The sequence below is a fragment of the Leucopleurus acutus genome, assembly GCF_964270905.1.
Source record: "Leucopleurus acutus genome assembly, chromosome: 4".
Classification (NCBI taxonomy): Eukaryota; Metazoa; Chordata; class Mammalia; order Artiodactyla; family Delphinidae; genus Leucopleurus; species Leucopleurus acutus.
The window spans coordinates 124,964,580-124,985,510 of record NC_139146.1 but is presented as its reverse complement, the minus strand read 5'-3'; the positions used below and the strand labels follow the sequence as shown (position 1 = coordinate 124,985,510).

The following is a 20,931-nucleotide window of genomic DNA, read 5'->3' as shown; positions in this document are numbered from 1 at the left end:
TTTCTTCCTACCCTCAATGAGTTATTTGTTTCCTAGTTCTACTTTCCTTCCAGGATGTGAGCTCCGAGAGGAAAGGCCCACCTCTAATCGTATTCTTCCCCCCCTCCCTACCCCAGTTCCCAGTACCTGGTCATGACCTAAGAATTGTCCTATGAATGAAAAATAAATGAACGATTGGGTTTGAAATCACCACCAGCAGGAGGAAGAACGTGCTAGCCCAGTGATTCTCAAAGCTCAAGCAGTAGCACCCTCTGAGAACTGGATAGATTACAAATGGTCAGGCCCTACCCCAGAGGTGAGGCTTGGAGATCCTGGGGGCAGAGCCCAGCAATTGATCTACATCTACTTTTCAACCAGCCCTCCAAGTGGCTCTGACACTTGCTCCAGAGTGAGAACCATAGAGCTGAGCCTGATGTACATCCATTATTCCTCAGCTGTCCTCCTCCAGTGCCTTCGGCCTTCACCCGGTTCCGCCAGGGAGCAAGGAGGAGAGAGGGGTGCAGCCAGCATGGAGGGCAGGGAATGGATGGATAGGGCTGAGCAGAAGGCTCATGCTGGAAGAGACAGAGTGGGTGGGGAGACATGGAGGGAAGGAGGAGAGAGGAAAAGAGGGGAAGGGGAGAAGGAAGGGGAGAAGAAAAGGAAAGAGGCAGAGAGGGAAATGGAGAGGAGCTCGGCCTCCTGGGGTGGGGTGGGGCGGGGTGAAGAGACAGCATTTTCCAGAAGGTCATCCCTCCCTCCATCCCCAGCCAGTCCATACCGGGTGCTGGCGAGGGACCCTGGAGACCTATCTGTGGGGCCTCCCAGCCCCTTTGCGGGCCTTGGGACCCCAGCCTGGTGTTCCCCTATACCCGCACCCCACACCCGGTACTTGCTCGTGCTGGGGAGGCACCTCCAGCCCCGGCGTCGCCCACGTGGCCATATCTCCGGTGCACACAGCTGCTGCCGAGGGTCTCCGAGTCTGCGGGCGGGGGCTGCCCAGATGCCCAGCCCCAGGCAGTGCGGTCCCGGTACCAGCACAGGGAGCCTCCTGCAGAGCAGGGACGCTCATGATGGTCACCATCACCACTGAGGAGACTCTCTGGGTCTCGGGGCCCTCTGCAGTGTAGCCATTCCATCAGCCGCCTTCACTAGTGAAACGTCCTGCGCCCCCCACCCCCCCCACCCCACTTCTCGTGCTCTGGGCTGGACCCAGCGGCTCTGTTACCAGGCTACAGAAAGGATAAGATGTAGGGAGTCTAAGAGTGAGCAGTGGAGATGAGAGAGGAGCAAGGACGAGTGAGGTCATTTTCTCCTCAGTTCTCTCCCTCAAAAGTGTTCATCAGAAGACAAGAGTTCAGGTGATGGTCCATATGCCCAGAGACTGACTCTTTGCTGCCTGCCCAGCCCCCTGCCCCTTCCTCCTCAGTTATCTGCAGGCTCAGTCAGGTGGGACAGCTCCCTGGTACAGTCCCATCGGCCCCTCCACAGATGGCAAAGGAGGGAAACTCCACTGTGAGAGAATGCAGAGCCCCTTCACCACTGTGCTCCTCCAGGACCTGGGCCTTCCCCTGGGACATCACCTGAAGTCTTGTCTTCTGGGTCCAGCCCATGTAATTTGCAACTTTGTTTCCCAAATTGAATGGTTGGCAGCTGACTCCATCATCAATGTGGAAAAGATGAACTTTAGTCCTGTTGTTTAGTGGTAATTTCTTCAGCATGTTAGCCCCAGTCTGCTGACCCCATCCTCTCCTGGTCTAGAGCCCCAAGGTGATTGCAATGATGTAAGAGAAGAAATGAGATAATGTCATAAAGGTGCTTGAAAAACAAGGTGGAATCAAGACTAGATAGAAAAATATGGTATATTGTACAGGAAGAGAGAAATAGACCCATGGGACAGAGCAGAAAGACTCCAAATGGACACATGCATTGACAGGAACTATTTTTATGAGAAGAATGGCAAATCAGCAGGGAAAGGATGGACTGGGTAGTAATTAGCTTATCCATGTGAAAAAAGTTACAGCATAACAAGACAAACAGATGGTTTAAAAAGCAAAACTTTAAAACTTTTAAAAGAATATCTTTGTCATATCAATATAGTAAAGATATATTAAACAAGAGCCAAGAAGAACAAACCATGAAGGAAAAGATTCATAAGTTAGTCTACGTTAAAATGTAAAATTTTTGGGCTTCCCTGGTGGTGCAGTTGTTGGGAGTCCGCCTGCCGATGCAGGGGACACGGGTTCGTGCCCTGGTCTGGGAAGATCCCACATGCCATGGAGTGGCTGGGCCCATGAGCCATGGCCGCTGAGCCTGCGCATCCGGAGCCTGTGCTCTGCAATGGGAGAGGTCACAACAATGAGAGTCCCACATACCACACACACACACACAAAAGTAAAATTTCTGTACAATGGAAAGTTGCCATTAAAAAGAAGCAAGCTGAGAGGAGAGACAGCAGAAGCAAGAAGAACTACAATCCTGCAGCCTGTGGAACAAAAACCACATTCACAGAAAGACAGACAAGATGAAAAGGCAGAGGGCTCTGTACCAGATGAAGGAACAAGATAAAACCCCAGAAAAACAACTAAATGAAGTGGAGATAGGCAACCTTCCAGAAAAAGAATTCAAAATAATGATAAGGAAGATGATCCAGGACCTCGGAAAAAGAATGGAGGCAAAGATCGAGAAGATGCAAGAACTGTTTAACAAAGACCTAGAAGAATTAAAGAACAAAAAAACAGAGATGAACAATGCAATAACTGAAATGAAAACTACACTAGAAGGAATCAGTAGAAGAATAACTGAGGCAGAAGAATGGATAAGTGACCTGGAAGACAGAACGGTGGAATTCACTGCTGCAGAACAGAATAAAGAAAAAAGAATGGACAGAAATGAAGACAGGGCTTCCCTGGTGGCGCAGTGGTTGAGAGTCAGCCTGCCAATACAGGGGGCATGGGTTCGTGCCCCAGTCTGGGAAGGTCCCACATACCGCAGAGCAGCTGGGCCCATAAGCCATGGCTGCTGAGCCTGTGTGTCCAGAGCCTGTGCTCTGCAATGGGATAGGCCACAACAGTGAGAGGCCCTTGTACCACAAAAAAAATGAGAAATGAAGACCGCCTAAGAGACCTCTGGGACAACATTAAATGCAACAACATTCACATTATAGGGGTCCCAGAAGGAGAAGAGAGAGAGAAAGGACCAGAGAAGATATTTGAAGAGATTATAGTTGAAAACTTCCCTAACATAGGTAAGGAAATAGCCACCCAAGTCTGGGAAGTACAGTCCCATACAGGATAAACCCAAGGAGAAACACACCGAGACACATAGTAATCAAATTGGCAAAAATGAAGACAAAGAAAAATTATTAAAAGCAGCAAGGGAAAAATGACAAAAAATATACAAGGGAATTCCCATATGGTTAACAGCTGATTTCTCAGCAGAAACTCTACAAGCCAGAAGGGAGTGGCATGATATTCTTAAAGTGATGAAAGGGAAGAAACTACAACCAAGATTACTCTACCCAGCAAGGATCTCATTCAGATTCAATGGAGAAATCAAAAGCTTTACAGACAAGCAAAAGCTAAGATAATTCAGCACCACGAAACCAGCTCTACAACAAATGCTAAAGGAACTTCTCTAAGTGGGAAACACAAGAGAAGAAAACGACCTACAAAAAAACCCCAGAACAATTAAGAAAATGGTAATAGAAACATACATATTGATAATTACCTTAAACGTGAATGGATTAAATGTTCCAACCAAAAGACACAGGCTCACTGAATGGATACAAAGCAAGACCCATATATATGCTGTCTACAAAGACCCACTTCAGATCTAGGGACACATTCAGACTGAAAGTGAGGAGATGGAAAAAGATATTCAATGCAAATGGAAATCAAAAGAAAGCTGGAGTAGCAATACTCATATCAGATAAAACAGACTTGAAAATAAAGAATGTTACAGAGGCAAAGAAGGACACTACATAATGGTCAGGGGATCAATCCAAGAAGAAGATATAACAATTACAAATATATATGCACCCAACATAGGAGCACCTCAATACATAAGGCAACTGTTAACAGCTATAAAAGAGGAAATCTACAGTAACACAATAATAGTGGGGGACTTTAACACCTCACTTATGCCAATGGAAAGATCATCCAAAATGAAAATAAATAAGGAAACAGAAGCTTAAATGACACAGTAAACCAGATAGATTTAATTGATATTTATAGGACATTCCATCCCAAAACAGCAGATTACACTTTCTTCTGAAGTGTGCATGGAACATTCTCCAGGATAGATCACATCTTGAGTAACAAATCAAGCCTCAGTAAATTTAAGAAAATTGAAATCATATCAAGCACCTTTTCTGACCACAATGCTATGAGATTAGAAATGAATTACAGGGAAAAAAACGTGGAAAACACAAACACATGGAGGCTAAACAATACGTTACTAAATAACCAAGAGATCACTGAAGAAATCAAAGAGGAAATCAAAAATACCTAGTGACAAATGACAATGAAAACACGATGATCCAAAACCTATGGGATGCAGCAAAAGAAGTTCTAAGAGGGAAGTTTATAGCTATACAAGCCTACCTCAAAAAACAAGAAAAATCTCAAATAAACAATCTAACCTTACACCTGAAGGAACTAGAGAAAGATGAACAAACAAAACCCAAAGTTAGCAGAAGGAAAGAAATCATAAAGATCAGAGCAGAAATAAATGAAATAGAAACAAAGAAAACAATAGCAAAGATCAATAAAACTAAAAGCTGGTTCTTTGAGAAGATAAACAAAATTGATAACCCATTAGTGAGACTCATCAAGAAAAAGAGGGAAATGACTCAAATCGATAAAATTAGAAATGGAAAAGGAGAAGTTAAAACAGACACCACAGAAATACAAAGCATCCTAAGAGACTACTACAAGCAACTCTATGCCAATAAAATGGACAACCTGGAAGAAATGGACAAATTCTTAGAAAGGTATAACCTTCCAAGACTGAACCAGGAAGAAATAGAAAAATATGAACAGAACAATCACAAGTAATGAAATTGAAACTGTGATTAAAAATCTTCCAACAAACAAAAGTTCAGGACCAGATGGCTTCACAGGTGAATTCTATCAAACATTTAGAGAAGAGCTCACACCCATCCTTCTCAAACTCTTCCAAAAAATTGCAGAGGAAGGAACATCCCCAAACTCATTCTATGAGGCCATCATCACCCCGATACCAAAATCAGACAAAGATACTACATAAAAAGAAAATTACAGACCAATATCACTGATGAATATAGATGCAAAAATCCTCAACAAAATACTAGCAAACAGAATTCAACAACACATTAAAAGGATCATACACCATGATCAAGTGGGATTTATCCCTGGGATGCACAGATTCTTCAATATACACAAATCAATCAATGTGATACACCATATTAACAAACTGAAGAATAAAAACCATATGATCATCTCAATAGATGCAGAAAAATCTTTTGACAGAATTCAACACCCACTTATGATAAAAACTCTCCAGAAAGTGTCCATAGAGGGAACCTACCTCAACATAATAAAGGCCATATGTGACAAACCGACAGCAAACATCAATCTCAATGGTGAAAAACTGAAAGCATTTCCTCTAGGATCAGGAGTGAGACAAGGATGTCCACTCACACCACTATTATTCAACATAGTTTTGGAAGTCCTAGTCACAGCAATCAGAGAAGAAAAAGAAATAAAAAGAATACAAATTTGAAAAGAAGAAGTAAAACTGTCACTGTTTGCAGATGACATGATACTATACATAGAGAATCCTAAAGATGCCACCAGAAAACTACTAGAGCTAATCAATGAATTTGGTAAAGTTGCAGGATACAAAATTAATGCACAGAAATCTCTTGCATTCCTATATACTAATGATGAAAAATCTGAAAGAAAAATTATGGAAACCCTCCCATTTAGCATTGCAACAAAAAGAATAAAATATCTAGGAATAAACCTACCTAGGGAGACAAAAGACCTGTATGCAGAAAACTATAAGACAGTGATGAAAGAAATTAAAGATGATACAAACAGATGGAGAGATATACCATGTTCTTGGATTGGAAGAATCAATATTGTGAAAATGACTATACTACCAAAGCAATCTACAGATTCAATGCAATCCCTATCAAGTTACCAATGGCATTTTTTACAGAACTAGAACAAATCATCTTAAAATTTGTATGGAGACACAGAAGACCCCGAATAGCCAAAGCAGTCTTGAGACAAAAAAGCGGAGCTGGAGGAATCAGACTCCCTGACTTCAGACTACACTACAAAGCTACAGTAATCAAGACAATATGGTACTGGCACAAAAACAGAAACATAGATCAATGGAACAAGATAGAAAGCCGAGAGATAAACCCACACACCTATGGTCAACTAATCTATTACAAAGGAGGCAAAGATATACAATGGAGAAAAGACAGTCTATTCAATAAGTGGTGCTGGGAAAACTGGACAACTACATGTAAAAGAATGAAATTAGAACACTCCCTAACACCATACACAAAAATAAACTCAGAATGGATTAGAGACCTAAATGTAAGACCAGACACTATAAAACTCTTAGAGGAAAACATAGGAAGAACACTCTTTGACATAAACCACAGCAAGATCTTTTTTGATCCACCTCCTAGAGTAATGGAAATAAAAACAAAAATAAACAAATGGGACCTAATGAAACCTCAAAGCTTTTGCACAGCAAAGAAAACCATAAACAAGACGAAAAGACAACCCTTAGAATGGGAGAAAATATTTGCAAACTAATCAGTGGACAAAGGATTAATCTCCAAAATACATAAACAGCTCATGCAGCTCAATATTAAAGAAACAAACAACCCAATCCAAAAATGGGCAGAAGATCTAAATAGACATTTCTCCAAAGAAGACATACAGATGGCCAAGAAGCACATGAAAAGCTGCTCAACATCACTAATTATTAGAGAAATGCAAATCAAAACTACAATGAGGTATCACCTCACACTGGTTAGAATGGGCATCATCAGAAAATCTACACACAACAAATGCTGGAGAGGATGTGGAGAAAAGGCAACCCTCTTGCACTGTTGGTGGGAATGTAAATGGATACAGCCACTATGGAGAACAGTATGGAGGTTCCTTTAAAAACTAAAAATAGAATTACCATATGACCCAGCAATCCCACTACTGGGCATATTCCCAGAGAAAGCCATAATTCAAAAAGACACATGCACCCCAGTGTTCCTTGTAGCACTATTCACAATAGCTAGGTCATGGAAGCAACCTAAATGCCCATCAAGAGACGAATGGATAAAGAAGATGTGGTACATATATACAATGGAATATTACTCAGCCATAAAAAGGAACAAAATTGAGTCATTTGTTGAGACGTGGATGGATCTAGAGACTGTCATACAGAGTGAAGTAAGTCAGAAAGAGCAAAACAAATATTGTGTGTTAACGCATATATGTGGAACCTAGAAAAATGGTACAGATGAACCGGTTTGCAGGGCAGAAATTGAGGCACAGGTGTAGAGAATAAACGTATGGCCACCAAGCGGGAAAAGCTGTGGGGGGTGGGGATGGGGGTGTGCTGAATTGGGCAATTGGGATTAACATGTACACACTGATGTGCATAAAATTGATGATTAATAGGAACCTGCTCTATAAAAAAAATAAAATAAAATTCAAAGAAAAAAGATGTGGTATACACACACACACACACACACACATAAAAAAATAAAAATAAAAAGAAGCAAGTGTTGGACCAAGAGAATATATTTGCATTTATCTTGCTGTCAAAGGATCAGTGTTCAGAATAAACAGAACTGTTAGAAATAATTTGTTTCAAAAAATCTAAATCATTAGAAAATGGTCAAGGGATGTAAACCAATTGGAAGAAATAGTTATGAGATGTTTTTGTAACTTAAAGAGCATTAATTACTGCATTTATGTATATAAGAGTTAATCTAAAGTGCATGCTTCACGGAAATGCCTTGTATATGTTAAATTACTGAAGGCAAAGTGCGTCCCTTCCACCTTCCCATCCATTCTGACCATCTATTACTTTCCCCATTCTCTGCTGAGAACAACCAAACTGCTGATGGCTGATGGTGCCCCCTAATGGTTTGATCTTGCAAAAGACCACTATATTGCTTTATAAATGATCTTTTTCAAGTAAATTTCTTTTTCGCTGTGCCCCTTTCCTCTTTCTCATACCCTTTTCATAGTGATAGATAAAATTTGTATTTCATCCTCATCATTACAGCTAAAATGGGTGATTCAGGATGTCTTCAGCCAGGTGCAGTGCCGGTCACGTGGAGTAGGGAGCTGGAGGGAGGGAATCTAGGAGCCTGGCGGGGCCTCTCCTCTGTGAAGGGCTGGCAATGGCAGATTCAGTCTAAATGGGGCAGGGGGGTCAAGTTCAAAGCCATCCAGGCAATGTGAGTAATCAACTGCTTGCCTGGTCTCAAACATCAGTATTAAAAGAGGCGCCAAAAGTTCAGAGATTCTTGGGGTCAGGGGCAGCCTGGGTCATTGATGGGGGCAATCATCCCTTAAAGGAAAGCGACCCCAAAGCCAGGTTCTACCTTGGAAGATGGAGTGACTGCATAGAGATGATTAGGCTGACTTTCCATCCCAGCACTTCAAGCCCCATCCCCTCATCCGCCTCCGGAGGATAGGTTAGTCTTCAGGTGTAGACACTGGCAGGAATCATGCAAGCTCGTCTGATTGCCAACTGCCTGGGCTCCGGACTACAGTAGCAGTGTTCCCAGGCCCCTCAGCCTCACGGGGCAGACCTTTGCATCTTCCTTTAATTAAATCTGCTTTTGCTTAATCAGTAGTACTCAAGACAAATGAAAGATGCTCAACTTTATTATCTCATCCTTTAATTATTAGTACTGTAACATTATTGACTTCTACTTTTTTGGCTAAAGTGTTCAGTATTTAGCTATATTATGGTTACATGGAGTTTTGTGAGCTGGCGTGTGGCCCTAATCACCATTTATAACATCGCTGCTTTGAGAAAGTGTATTCTGCCTTTCAAACCACAGCCTTCCAAACGCACATTTGGAACACAATCCACTTGTGAGCTTGGAACTCCCTGTACTGATGTCTCTTGGCCCAGGGCAGCCCCACTACCAAATGACATGTGGTTTAGAGTTCATGTAACAGCTGGTTCATTTAAATAATGTTAACTGGAGCTCAGCTTTCAGGTTCTCAGGTTTCTGGTTAATTTAAAATCGAGGTGGCAGCAGAGTCGCAGTGATCAAACAATAGCATGTATGGGGCTCCCGCTTCCTATAGAGAGATGGCACATCCCCACTCTTCATGGTTTTCCCTGCAGGTTTTAGGACTAAGCCTCTTCTGAGGGCAAGCTTTCCAGTTCTGCTGAATAACTGATCTTGAAAAAGAAGACCTCCTTTTAAAAGCCAACTATACTTTGAAGCCTGGAAGTTCAACCTGGGTCATTTCGGTTTATGGAGTGCAGGGGCCCTCTCAGCAGGAGGAAAAACCACATTTAAATCCTTGATGGGGGTTCCTCCCTCTCCCCTCTCCTTGTTTCCCTTTCCTGGTGCCTCCTCTAAGAAGTCTCATCTTTACTAAGTTAGAAGCCAGACATCCTGTCCCAGGCGAGCCAGGCTCTCCCCTGTCCTATCAAAAGAGTTAATACTTATCAAACACCTACAGCATGCCATGCCCTGGGCTAAACAGGCTACGTGTCTAACATAATTTAATCCTCAAAATGACCCCCAGTGACAGGAATCAGCATCTCCATTTTGCAGATGAAGCCATATAAGTTAGAAGAGGGTAATTGTTTCATCTAAGAATGCTGAGCTGCGACACTGCCCCACTAGTGTCCTAATCCCTGGGTGGGGTGGGAGGTCCCCTGCTTCATGGGGGTGCCCCCGGGAAACCCCGTCCTGCTGTGGAAGTTGTATTTGTCATTTCTAGTTAAGACCAAGGACTTGCCGTCGTAATTCCTCTACCTCAGGTTAATTGCCAAGATCACGTTGCACCTTTATTCCACAAAAGTCACATTCTCGTGAAAGAGAAGTACTAACATTCCTGTTTTCTCTTGACTTTAGCTTTTTGTCCTACTTGGGGGCTTGGAACAAGATCAGTTATAAAAGCAATGCCAAGAGGACACAGTTATTATTTTCTGGAGTAAAAAGCCTTCCAGTGTGCCTTTCTGGCCTTACTTACTTTGCTCCCTGCCTGCCATAAAAGCTAAGACTTTTTCTAGTGCCTACCAGTGCCAGGTACTTTACATATACTCAATCCTCAAAACCACCCTATGAGGTAGGTATACTATTCTTACCGTTACTTACAGTTAAGGACAAATAAGGGCTTCTGGGCCATCCGCTCTGCTTCTAATGCCCTTTCCTGTCCTCATTTGGATCTTCCCAAGTCCCACCCCTCAGCTAAGGGCCTGGACAACTTTGTTCTCTCACCAGGCTTTCCCAGATCCCAGGTGGGCACACATCTCTCTCAATCCTGTGCTGCCACAGCTTTTTGCATTTGCCTCTCTATTCCAGACTGTTTTGTGTTCAAGGTGCTGGCACAGATGTCTCTATCAGCCACCAACTGCAAAGGCTTGGACAGCAGAAACCCATTCTCATCATTATTCCACCTCTGCATCTAGCACGATGCCTGGCCTGGAGCCAAATGGAGTTAGTGGTGTGGTCACATTCCCAGGACGGATGTTTTCATTTTCCTTTTTTAAACATCTTTATTGGAGTATAATTGCTTTAAAATGGTGTGTTAGTTTCTGCTGTATAACAAAGTGAATCAGCTATACATATACGTATATCCCCATATCTCCTCCCTCTTGCGTCTCCCTCCCACCCTCCCTATCCCACCCCTCTAGGTGGTCACAAAGCACGGAGCTGATCTCCCTGTGCTATGTGGCTGCTTCCCACTAGCTATCTATTTTACATTTGGTAGTGTATATATAGGATGGATGTTTTCCCTTAGCCCATAGCCTGCAGAACTTCCTTCAGGAAGGGGACGGAGCTGCTGTCACTGTGGCCACAGACTTTCACCATCTACCCATTACAGAACCATTGAGAATTCTGTACATCGGTACGGACTTAAAATAAGAGGCCTAAACTGTGCCCTGAACATAAATCCATCCAGTTCAGAATGTGTGTATACTACTTTCTTTATGATGTGGCATTGTTCACCAGGGCAGGGACATACTTTTGCCATCACTTAGAGATGCTGACATGAGATTGGGAGAAGGAAAGCCGTGCCTGGTTAAGGCTTGAGTCTGTTCCATTCTTCTTGTTATTTTATCCTTGTGTCGAAGGAACATAACTTTTGGTGTTTAGCCACATAACTGCTGAAAATATGTGGCACATGAGTGTTGATGATATAGTTGCTTTTCTAATTTATTCCATAAATGCAGTAATCCTAGCACATCATATAATAGTTGGAATAGTGCATGGATGGAAATAAAACACATATTTATATTATTTTAGAGTATGAGAGAAATGGAATATTAATGTCTTTGGTTGGTTGTTGTTGATTTCACCTTTTTTGCGGGGGAGGTTGAAGGATTTCAATTATTCCAAGTAACTAAATGGTTATAAACAAAACTTCGGGGCTGGGCATGTTGTCTAATTATGGCTATTTTTAAATTTTAATATCTTGGCATAAAATTACTTATGTATGTTTAATTTTTATAGCAAACATATTTTGCTAGGTCTCAAAAGAAGGAAAATTTTAGAAGCTATCCTAGATACAATAGTTAGTGTATAACTCAGGGAATAGTTCGACTTTACCAGTTTAAGATTTTCCTGAAGATATCCGCCAGAATGACCGTAGTCTTGGGGATGACTTTAAGAGAACAACTCAAAGGAAGTTTCATGTGGAGACAGGTGTGTGTGATCCCAGGGCACAGCAAGACTTGAGTCCAGGTCCTACTTCCACTACTGGCTCTCTAGAAGTTTTGGAGACAGGATCTTTATCATTTCCCCTTAGTTGCTATTGTGTTCATATCCTAAGGCATTATTAATGTGAAATAAGGATGAAAAATCTCTTGGGAATATGTCATCTGGGTGAAGAGTCAGGAAAGAGAATGGTCAGAGCTGGTAACATGAGCCTGAAAAACTTGATCATTTACTGGACTTGGGGGCAGTTAATTATCTTTGCTTTCCAAATAGCCTGAGGAATGGAAAGGACAGCAGCCAACTAGGAATAACTCCCAGTGAGAGCTATTCATAAAAGGAAGATAGGGTTGTGGAAGGTGAAGTTAAATTTGGTTTAACACATATTGATTTTTTTTTCAAGTATGTTCAGTATCATTTTATCGACATCTGAATACATAGGTTGAAATAACTGGAAAAAGATGTCGAAGGCAGATCATGATAAGACATACATTGAATAAAATGATAATGATAACAATAATAAAAATCAAGTCACTGATTGCATTGATATGTTATACATTGAGTTTAGAATTTCAGATAATTATTTATAGTCATTTGTATCTTTGCATATTTATAGCAGCAATTCTGTGAAATGGATTAAGAAATGCTTGTTCTAATTTTACAGATGCATAAATTGAGGATATATTTCAGGCATTTTATTTAAGGTCTTATGGATTGAGCGTCTGCCCTTCATACAGACTTTAAGTTAATTTAACACATGTTGATTTTGAGGTCTTTCTAGGCCACGCAGGCAGAGTAGTCCACAGTGAGAGACAAGTCCACTCAACAGAAAAATAAGGGATAGAGATAGAGATCTGGTGTTGGCCAAATTCACTCTATAGAATGAATGGCATTGTCTTGAAAGTCAATGTAAAAAAAGAAGGCAGCCCAGGAGTATAGTTGATAGTTAAGACAATGAGTTTCAGAATCAAACAAACTTCAGATGTCCTTTACAACATACACACTGTGTCACTTTAAGCCTTGGGATACCTGACATTTTTTTTTAATAGTAGACTTGAGATATAATTCACATACTATAAAATTCACCCTTTTAAAGTATGTGATTCAGCAGTGCAACTATCACCACTATATAATTTCAGAACATTTTCATCACCCCCAAAAGAAAACCCATATTCATTAGATGTCACTGCCCATTTCCCCCTTCTTCCACCCATTAGCAACCACTAATCTACCTTCTGTCCATACAGCTTTGCCTGTTCTGGACGTTTCATATAAATGAAATCATACAATATGTGGCCTTTTGTGTATAATGTTTTCATTTAGCATAATGTTTCAGGTTGTAACATGTAACAGTACTTCATTTCTTTTCATGGCCAAATAATATTTCATTATACAGTTATACCACATTCTGCTATCCACTCAGCAACTGATGGACTTTTGGGTTGTTTCCACTTTTTGGCTCTTATGACTGATGCTGCTGTAAAAATTCAGATACAAGTGTTTTTGTGGATATATGTTCTCAGTTCTCTTGATTATAACATCTAGTAGTACAATTGCTCTGTCATATGGTAACTCTATGTTTAAGATTTTAAGAAACCGCCAAACTGCTTTTCAAGTTAGCAGTACCATTTTACAATCCCACCAGCAAAGCATGAGGGTTCTGATTTCTCTACATCCTCTGACTTTCTGTTTCTAGCCATTCTAGCCATGGTGGGTGTGAAGTGGTATCTCACTGTGATTTTGATTTGTATTTCCCTAATGACTAAAAATGTCAAATATATTTTCATGTGATCATTGGCCATTTGTACATCTTCTTTGGAGAAATGTCTTTCCTTGCCCATTTTTAAATTGGGTCATTAGTCTTTTTATTGTTGAGTTTTAAGAGTTCTTTATATATTCTGGATATCACTCCTTTAGTAGACATATGATTTGCAAATATTTTCTCCCATTCTGTGAGTTGCCTTTTAATTATTTTGATGGTATGCTGTGAAGTGCAAAAGTTTTAAAATTTACCATTTTTTCTTTTGTACCATGTTTTTGGTATCATATCTAAGAAATCATTGCCTAATCTCAGATTGTAAAAGTTTACTCCTGTGTTTTCTTCTAAGAGTTTCATAATTTTAGTTCTTATATTTAAGCCTTTGATTCATTTAAAGTTAATTTTTGTGCATAGTGTGAGGTAGCGGTCCAACTTTATTTCTTTTGCATGCAGATGTGCAGTGTTCCGGGTACCATTTGTCGGAGACTATTCTTTCCCCATTGAATCATTGTCTTGGCACCCTTGTCAAAAGTAAATAGACCAGGGCTTCCCTGGTGGGGCAGTGGTTGAGAGTCCACCTGCCGATGCAGGGGACACAGATTCATGACCCGGTATGGTAAGATCCCACATGCCGCAGAGCAGCTAGGCCCGTGAGCCATGGCCGCTGTGCCTGCGCATCCAGAGCCTGTGCTCCGCAACAGGAGAGGCCACAACAGTGAGAGGTCTGCGTACCGCAAAAAATAAATAAATAAATAAATAAATAAATAGACCATAAATATAATGGTTTATTTCTGGACTCTCAGTTCTATTCTTTTGACCTACAGTTTTATTCTTCTATCCTTATGCCAGTACCACACTGTCTTGATTACTGTAGTTTTGTATTAGGTTTTTAAATTGGGAAGTGTGAGTCCTCGAACTTTCTTCTTTTTTTCCAAGATTGTCTTAGTTATTTTTGGTCTCTTGCATTTTCATGAGAATTTTAGAATCAGCTTGTCAATTTCTGCAAAAAGCAGCTGGAATATAGATAAGGATTGTGTTGAATCTGTAGACCAATTTGGGGGAGTATTGCCATATTAGCAATATTAAGCCTTCCAATTCATGAACGTGGATGTCTTTTCATGTATTTAGTTCTTTCATTTGTTTCAATGATGTTTCATCATATTCAGTATAGAAATCTTGCACTTCATTTGTTAAATTTATTCCTAAATATTTTCTTCTTTTTAATTCTATGGTAAATGGAATTGTTGTCTTAATTTCATTTTTGGATTGTTCAATGCTAGAGTACAGAATTACAATAGATTTTTGGATGTCGATCTTGTATTTTATAGCCTTGTTGCACTCATTTGTTAGTTCTGATAGTTTTTTAGTGGATTTCTTAGGATTTTCTGTATACAGGGGCTTGTTATCTGCTAATAGAGGTAGTTGTTTTACTTCTTCCCTTCTGATCTGGATTTTTGTGCTCTTTCACTCTCTTCTTTTCCCTTCCCTCCCTTCTACCTTTCACCTTCCTTCCTTCTGTCCCCCTCCTCTCTTCTTCGTATTTTTTTTGCTGTCCTTTTTTCCTTATCATGCTGGCTAGAATTTTCAGTAATATGTTGAGTAAGAGTGCTTAGGGTGGATATTACTCTTTTTTCCCCCTGATCCTAAAGAGAAAGCATTTATTTTTTTCACTATTAAGTATGATGTTAATTGTGACTATGTAGATGGCTTTATCAGGTTGAAGAAGTTCCCTTTTATTCCTAGTTAATTAAGTGCTTTTATCCAAAAGGGTGCTGAATTTTGTCATGTTTTTCTGCATCTATTGATATGATCATGTGGTTTTTGTCCTTCATTATATTAATATAGTGTATTACATTGATTGATCTTTGTATGTTAAACCAAGCTAGCATTCCTGGGATGAGCCCCACTTGGTCATGGTGCATAATCCTTTCAATATGTTGCTAGATTGTTGAGGCTTTTTGCATCTATATTCATAAGGAATATTGGCTGGAAGTCTATTTTCTTGGGATTTCTTTGTTTCATTGCGGTATCAGGGTAATATTGGCCTCATAGTATGAGTTGAGAAGTGTTCCTTCCTGTTCTATTTTTTGGGATGAATCTGTGAATGAATGATGTTTGTTCTTCTTTAATGTGTGTTAACATTATCTAATTTATTGGGTTAAAACTGTTCATAGTATTCCCTCATAACTTCTGTGAGGTTGGCAGTAATGTCCCTCTTTCATTCCTGATTTTAGTAATGTGGGTCTTATCTCTTTTTATTTTGGTCAGTCTAGCTAAAATTTTGTCAGTTTTGTAGAGTTCTTTAAACAATCGACTTTATTTTCATTTACTTTTTCCATGGTTTTTCTATTCTCAATTTTATCAATTTTTTCTCTAATCTGTGTAACTTACTTTCTTCTGCTCACTTTGGGCTTAGTTTGCTCTTTTTGTTTTTTAAGGTGGAAGATTAGGTTGTTGGTTTGAAATCTTTCTTCTTTTTTAATATAGGCATTTACATCTATTTCTCTCTGAGTGTTGCTTTAACTGCATCTTACATGTTTTGGTATATTGAGTTTTCATTTTCATTCAACTAAATTTCAAACACACTTAGAAATGTGGTGTTTAATTTTCACATATTTGTGAGTTTCCCAAATTTCCTTCTGTTATTTATTTCTAATTTCATTCTTTTGTGATTGGAGAACATTCTTGACATGGTTTTGGCCCTTTTAAATATACTGAGGCTTCTTATATGGCCTAACATATGGTCCATCCTGGAGAAGGTCCCGTGTGCATTCACTTGTGTGTTGAGCTTGAGGATTTTGGGGCTGATCAAGGAAAGACCGGAGGATGAGATGGCTGTGGTGCACAGTGAGCTTATTGGGCAGTATTTGTACAGGGCTGCATGAGAGGGGAAGAGCCTCACAGCAGAAGATCTTCCAGAGACAGGGGCCACCATCCAAAAGGGGAAGAAGGTAAGTGAACTCCCAGAGAAGAGGGAAATGGAGAGGAGGCTTATGTGTCAAGGTGATGTCACTCAGCAGCAAGGTAGGGGGGTTTCTGAGTCAGAGAGCTTTGAGGGGCAGCAGCGGTTCCGGGTCCTTTATACCTACAGGGTTTGTCTTCTCTGTGGCTTGCAGATATTGGGTGCAGTTTTGCAGGGTATACAAAGCAGGCAGGCTCTAAAGGCTAAAAATATCTTTACTTTAGATATATTTTAAAGCAATTGGATATGTAAGAGTTTGAGTTTGGCTTTGGGTTGATGGTGCCAACTTCTTGTGGAAAAGTAAACAACGTGAGGGCCAATATACAGGGGTCACATAGAACAATTTGAGAAAAATGTGTATTCTGCGGTTGTTTGATGGAAGCTTCTATAGACGTTTGTTTGTCTGGTTGGCCTATAGTGTGTTGGAGTCTTCTGTTTGCTTTTGATCTTCCAGCTATTTGTTCACTCCCTTGCTGAAAGTGGGTTTTGAAGCTTCTATTATTGTTGAGTTGTCCATCCACTTTGTCCCCTTCCACTTTCTCCTTTGCCTAGCTAACTCCTTCTCATACCATAAACAGTCATTCAGGATTCAGGTTTTGGGTCTGGATCTGTTGAGCAGGGGGTAACTTTACTGGTTTGGGTTGGTTTTAGTTTAAATTTTATTTTCTAGTCTTTCATCACAGGCCAGTGTGCACATTCTAATCCTCTGAAGGACAAGAATTTAAAGGAGCTAGGCCAGGAAGCATGAAGGGACCATGCTACAGTCAGAACCTCTCCCCTTTCCATATCAGCAGTAAGTCAGTGTTCAGATTGTTAGAAGTCCAAAACACTAAAAATATTGTTATGACCTCCCCACATCACCCCCATATTTTCATTCTGAAAACAAACAGAAAAACCTCCCAAAACAAAAAAACCCACTAACTTATTTAAAAAGGTATAAGTAAGCATACAATGGTTTTGTTTTCTTCTATGGTGACTATGTTGATGCTTTTTTAAAAAATCAAAAACCAAAATCAAATGCTTTTCCCCCAGTTGTCCTGTTTTTAGAACCCCTGCTTTACTGGCACGCTAAACACAGTGTGTTGCCCACCATAGAATCAAGCACTGCAAGTCTCCTTTGCCCACTAGGGCCTGGGTAGCAAGCATCTGGGGCGTGGCTACCACTCCCTCCACCCAAGCCCATGGTAGATACCATCAAGGCCACATGTATATCCTCTTGCACTGAATGTCTGTTTATGTCTTTACCCATTTTCTAAATGCATTGTTTGATTGTTTTACTTTTGACTTCTGAGAGTTCTTTTTGTATTCTAGATACAGGTCTTTTGTCAAATATGTGGTTTGCAAGTATTTAATCTGTAATTTATCTTTTCATTTTCTAACCGGGTCTCCCACCACCCCTATGTTGAGGTATGATTGACAAACAAAATCGTACAATATTGAAAGTGTACAATGTGATGATTTGATATACATTTAATGGGGATCAGCTTTTCCTTTTATGGATTGTGTTTTTGGTATCAAAGTTAAGAACTCTTTGCCAGGTCCTAGGTCTTGAAATAATAAATGTTATCTTCTGTTTTTTCAAAAACTTTTATAGTTTTACATTTTACATTTAAGTTCATGATCCATTTTGTGTTAGTTTTTGTATACCATGTAAGGTTTAGATTTTTTTGTTTTGCCTATAGGATATTCAGTTGCTCCAGCACCATTTGTTGAAAAGGCCATCCCTACTCCATCATGTTGCTTTTACATCTTTGTAAAAAATGAGCTGGGTTCATTTCTGAGTTCTGTATTCCATTCCATCAAGCTATGTGTCTATCCCACAGTACCATACTGTGTTGATTACAGAAGCTCTAAAGTAAGCCTTAATATTAGGAAGAATGATTTTTCTTGCTTTATTCTTTTTCATAATTATTCTGGCTATTCTAGGGTCTTTCCCTTTCAATACAAATTTTAGAATAATGTTGTCCATATTTACAAAGAAGCTTGCTGAGATTTTGATAGAAATTGCATTAAACCCTTAGATCAGTTTGAAGAGAGCTGACATCTTCACCATGTTGAGTCTTTCAGTTTATGAACATGGTATGTCTCTCCAATTATTTAGGTCTTTTTTGATGTCTTTCATCAGTATTTTGTAATTTTCAGCATACAGAACCCATACATGCTCTGTTACGTTTATACCTAAATATTTTAATTTCTTTGGAGCAGTTGTAAATGGTATTGTGATTTTGTTTTGATTTCTACTTGTTTGTTGTTAGTATATATAAATACAATTGATTTTGTATGTCAATCTTGTATCCTAGCTCCTATCCATTGCTAGTTTGCCAAGAGATTTTATCATGAATAGGTATTGAATTTTGTCAAATGCTTTTTCTTCTGCATCAATTGACACGATTGTATGATTTTCTTCTTTAACTTGTTGACATGGTGGATTACATTTATTTTTGAATATTGAAACAGCCTTGCATACCTTGAATAAATCCAGTGTGTTTGTAGTATATTATTCTTTTTACACATTGCTGGATTTGATTTGCTAATATTTTGTAGAGGATTTTTGTGTCTAAATTCATTAAAGATATTGGTCTATAGTTTTCTTTTTTTGTCCTTTATTTGGTTTTGGTATTAAGGCAATACTAAGCTCATAAAATGAGTTGGGAAGTATTCCCTCCTCTTCTATTTTCTGGAAGAGATTATGTAAAACTGGTGTCAATTATTCTTTAAGTGTTTGGCAAAATTCTCTAGTGACACTTTCTGGGCCTAGAGATTTTGATTTTTAGTATTATTTTAATGTGAACTTATCTGTACCCATAAGAACAAATGGAACCCAGGAAGACTGTGTTCAGGAAAGTCTGGAGAATTTTGGGTCTCAGTTAATATTGTATGTCACATGTGTATATGACACATTAGCCTGTGTTCTTCTTGAGAGTAGCCATGTATGTTGGTCATTGTTGGGACCTCAGCACCTAGGACAGCACCTGGCACATAGTAGGTGTTCAATGTAAGATTGCTGAATAATTGAAACGACTCTCAGCACTCTGCTGCAGATTGGAAGCCTGATGCTGTTAGAGGGCAGCATGGAGGCACCCAAATCTTCTTTGGGGGTGGAAAAATCTTTTGGGAAGAAGGGAGGAGTAGATAGTACTTATGGTTCCATTTTTTCCCTCTTATTTGCCTAAGCTGCTTCCAAGCAGGCCGTGATCAGCCATACCACCTAGAGCAACCCACTGTGCTCAAGAATTTGAAGAGCATGGTGTTGCTGGTGGGGCAGCAGAGTGTGTCGGGGTAGGACTAGGGTTGGTTGCAGACTGGTGTTCCTTCCTGTTCTGGGTGCCTCCTTACACAGAAACAAGCTCTGAGAATTCCACCTTAAAACAGACGATGAACAAGAGATGAGAATGTATTGAGATTAAGCATAACTTATAGAGTAATAATTCTTAATTATTTATTGATGAGTAGTCTCAGGCTTGCAGAAACTATTGACTGGCCTAGGTCTCTCTGAATTTCGAAAGCTACACCAAGGTGCTTGCCACTTGAACTGCAGTTTCTAGTCTGTTAAGTGGTTTGTTCTGACATCCCTTAGATTATACAGTTATAGATTTCCTGCCAGAGCTACATTTGTGTGTGGGTGTACAAGAAAGCACATGCATGCATGAGGAAGTGCATAGGTTTTTAGATATTGCTACTGGGGAGCCAGTTAATGACAGTAAGTTCTCGTGCTTTGCACATTTCATGGTATAGCAGAATGTCTGGGTTGTTAAATTAATAATTATTATTACTCTCTACTGGGACATCTTGGGACAGTTAAATTCTTTGTTTTTCTCTTCTAACACTATCTGTATTAACTGCTATTTTTATCAATAGATTTTTTTTTAGCACCTATCTATCTGCATTATTCTCTGGACAATCATGGACAACTTTAAGAAATATTTTATTATGCTCACTTGCTCTTTGTTTCTAAGCTAAATGTGAATTCATTTGTTTGTAATTTGAGGATGTGGGGATTTTATTGATTATACAGGCAATGGACCTTATGCCAGGTTTATTTGTAGTGTCTAGAACAATACTTTCAGCACGATAATTGCACAATGTTGATTCGTCAATATGTAAAACTGATGATAAATACTTAATTTCTAGGGCTCTGTCCTATTAGAAAATATTCTGGTACAACTCAGTGAAAGTTTTCTCCTCGCAAGCACCTTTACCTGAGTTCGACCTGAACCAAACATTCTATTTTCTACCTGAATTAATCCACTCTCTCCTTTATGCCATCCCTGGGTATGTGCATACCTCCCTCTTAACACAGCATGCTGG

The 20,931-nt window shown here is 39.8% G+C and overlaps 1 protein-coding gene across 1 annotated transcript in view; it reads right to left on the bottom strand.

Moving 5' to 3' along the window:
* RNF175 (ring finger protein 175) overlaps positions 1–922 on the bottom strand; it is a gene marked incomplete at both ends in the record, with an annotated part of 77,061 nt that extends 76,139 nt beyond the window's left edge. Inside the window, 1 exon segment of the mRNA XM_082837960.1 lies at positions 872–922. Coding sequence (XP_082694086.1) covers positions 872–922 — 51 coding nt within the window.
* Positions 923–20,931: the final 20,009 nt, after the last annotated feature.